This window comes from Schistosoma mansoni (genome assembly GCF_000237925.1).
Source record: "Schistosoma mansoni, WGS project CABG00000000 data, chromosome W unplaced supercontig 0185, strain Puerto Rico, whole genome shotgun sequence".
Taxonomy (NCBI): domain Eukaryota; kingdom Metazoa; phylum Platyhelminthes; class Trematoda; order Strigeidida; family Schistosomatidae; genus Schistosoma; species Schistosoma mansoni.
In genome coordinates this window covers 355,862-359,247 of record NW_017386022.1, presented here as the reverse complement: position 1 = coordinate 359,247, position 3,386 = coordinate 355,862, and the positions used below count along the sequence as shown (strand labels likewise).

The 3,386-nt window shown below is 32.4% G+C and overlaps 1 protein-coding gene across 1 annotated transcript in view; it reads left to right on the top strand.

Moving 5' to 3' along the window:
- The window catches only part of Smp_198720 (hypothetical protein), a gene marked incomplete at both ends in the record, with an annotated part of 24,451 nt that extends 21,946 nt beyond the window's left edge, over positions 1 to 2,505 (top strand). The window contains one exon of the mRNA XM_018790971.1: positions 2,477 to 2,505. Within this exon, the coding sequence (XP_018645822.1) occupies positions 2,477 to 2,505 (29 nt within the window). The remainder of the gene's footprint in view (positions 1 to 2,476) is intronic.
- Positions 2,506 to 3,386: the final 881 nt, after the last annotated feature.

The following is a 3,386-nucleotide window of genomic DNA, read 5'->3' as shown; positions in this document are numbered from 1 at the left end:
AAATCAAATTTTTCGTCAAATTCTTCATATATGACAAGTTTTAGACAATGATAGGCATCACTTCGATATATTTTAGGCGGACCATAAAACTGGTACTGTGATTTAATCAATGGATTTCTATTTGTTATTACACTATATATCTATCAAGACGTTTTGCATCGTGGTTGACAGACTGAAACAGAACTTAAAGGTGAACTATATTTCTCGCAATTAAATTCTAATAAAACTTCAGTATAATGTTAAGTTGTATATATTTGAATAATTGTAGTACTTTTGTGCTTAACATATAGTCACATTGATCATGTGACATGTGATCATGATGTGCCTGTTTCCTTCAAAAAATTTTGTCGAGATTTATGCACACTAAAATAGACACTACTCTTTTCCTCAACAGTAGTTAAACTGATGTTTTCGCACCACTTATCTGCCGAATACTTTATCCACTACTATCCACTATCCATCTTTGCTTATCATCACTTATAGTTTAAAAATTTCTAATTTTAGTTTTATCTTTAAACTGTTATTTAGCTCTTAGAATATAAAATGAATAATAATGATGTAATAATATACAGGAAATTATGCCGAGCATATAGAGTATGTAATTAAAATATTCTAAAATAATAAATGATTTTTTTCCACTCTATTTTTATTATAATTATATAGTTGATTTAGTCAAAATAATAATTATATTTCTGCTCTTTATCCTTGTTTCAGGTCTAAAGAAAGCCATTAAACTTCTAATAAATGGAAGATCCTAAGAAATATTGAACACTATTGAATATATCTTGGTAATAATAATAATTTGATATTGTTCTCTTACTGATTATTGGTAAAATTTTAGGAATTCAAATAGTTGTATTAGAATTTATAGGGACGTGTAGAATTATGATCTAGGTTCATTATTAGTATTGCTATCATATTAGACCTAATCGTAAAATTGTAGATTTGTCATGATGTCACTATATCTGATCCATAAGATCTTACATGGAATTCATATCATTTTCTACACTGACTTGTCCAATCGTAAAAATCACCAATGTGATGTTACATACTTATGGAGAACACATTTAGCCTGGAGATAGAACAATATATTTGATAAGAATGAAAGAGACAAGTTACACAAGAATGACCACGCCTTCAAGGCTTGGCCATGCCATCCGACTGAATCTCGAATGAATGTTCCAGCGTTCAGCATTGTTGATCTTCTCTTAGTGTTAAATATTGAAAGTCTATTTTCTTAGTTATCTCATGTTCAGCTTTGAGGATCAATACTACTACAAACCTTCGTCTAAATGTGAAAGAATGGTTTCACAGTAGTTATTTGATGAATTAAGGCTACACTGGGCTGTCTGATCCAACGTACTTTAAGAGAATATAAACAAACCTCCAAATTATCGAATGTAAATGCATGGTTCACAGGTTTACTTTATACCGAACCATTCGTTCAATTATGTCAATTATACTATTAGTGGGATTTCTTGTAGTTCCTATGGGTCATTCTATGTGAAAAACTTGAATAATTGTGGTAACATAACAAGTGTACGTGTTTGTGTGTATATCTGATGTCAGAAATAATTCCATCGACCATATTTCGCCTTTGTTAACTATTATTAAAATTGGATAATTTGATAGATGTCATGATTCAAACATGCTAAATTATGAATAGAGTGACGACGAATAAAAACAAACAAATCTAAATTTATGTTATTGTTCCGAAATAGTTGGTTGTTTATCTTAAATTCGGATGAATTAACTAATAAGAACAAATAAAGGTAATCGTTGTTGTTCATATAGTGAGAGACGAATTGATAGAAATAAAATTTAGATTGAAATTTAGATTTGCTTATTAATTACTGATTGTTGGGTTCGCCCCACATGTGTAAGGCTTCTTCTGTCAATCTCTGTTTGTACGAAACCAAACTTATTGAAGGATTCTCGTGCTACTGAAACCAATTATAAGTCCACATCTTATCGAATACGATGTCATCGCCTAATTCTTTTTTTCTCTTTTTGAGGTATTCTGACGATTTGGAAATGTGCCAAAAACAAAGTTTGTGCTCTTTGACCCTCTTATTCAGCTGACGTGATGTCTCACCCACATGTACAGCGTTACCGCCATTATATTTCATCTCATCTGCACAACTTTGTGGTTCTTTAGTTAGCGTTGTGTTCTTGATAGATGCTTTCTTCTAACAGTGAACCCTTTGTCATAAGCGTTCATAATGATAAAAAGGATTCATCAACTTCAGTTAAACACCGGTTTTATTTTCTAGAAAACCCAACCTAACAAACTGTGATATCTCAAACGGATATGCAATGGAAATGATGGACAAATTATTTCCATCTTTTATCAAAAAGATTCCTCAGTATTCATATAACTTAACAAAGACTGTGACTGAATTCAAAACTTCAAAGATATATGAAGTTTTATGCTGCTCTAATCGCCCAATAAATATTCTCTTTTTTCAAAATACAGCAGCTCACAATGTTTATGCCAAACAGTAACCGGACAAAGATTTTACTGGTCTACCATTTAAATGAAGAAATGCAAGAAAAAACTCCATTATTCCAGTTAATTCAAACTAAAAATTGAAATAATCCCATCGTAAGTGAAAATTTAACTAGTTAATGAAATCAAGAAACAATCAGGCGACTGGTTCATTCAAGCAAAAACGTGTAAAAACGAATAAGCTTTCACAGATGTTTAAAGCCTTGATTACTTATATCCGGATCGTAAGCTGAAAATGGGAAGGCTAAAAAAACACATAACGCCTGGAAATAGAAACAGATATGAAAAGAATGAATGACAACTAGAAAGAACTGGAAAGGATTGCCCAGGACAGGATTGGATGAAGAAAACTGATGTGCCGTCTATCTCCTCTACGGGGCGTAACAGGCGTAAGTAGGTAAGTAAGTTACTACCGGTTCTGTTCTCAAGTACAAAACACTAAATAGTATTTGTTGATCAATAAATTCATTATATTTGTAAACAATTTTATACTAAAATACAAAGAAATTATTTTTAACAGTTGAGATCATGAATCAACTGAAGCTAGACCAGCATGGAAAACCTGGAAGTACTGGATGACCGTTTCGTCCTGTTGTGGGACTCCTCAGCTGAGGAGTTAAAAATACTATATTATCCACGAAACGCCTTCTGATATTAATTATTTTTTAATCAAATTTTTTACTTCGGATCCGTTGGCCAGACACTATCAGAAACATTGTACTGTGCGAGAGAACAAACCACATTCCAGCGGAGGAAAGAAATCAGGAAGAAGCGCTGGAAGTGGATAGGACACACATTGAGTAAATCACTCAACTTCGTCACAAGACAAGAAATCACATGGAACCCTGAAGGCCAAAAGAGAAGAGGAAGACCAAAG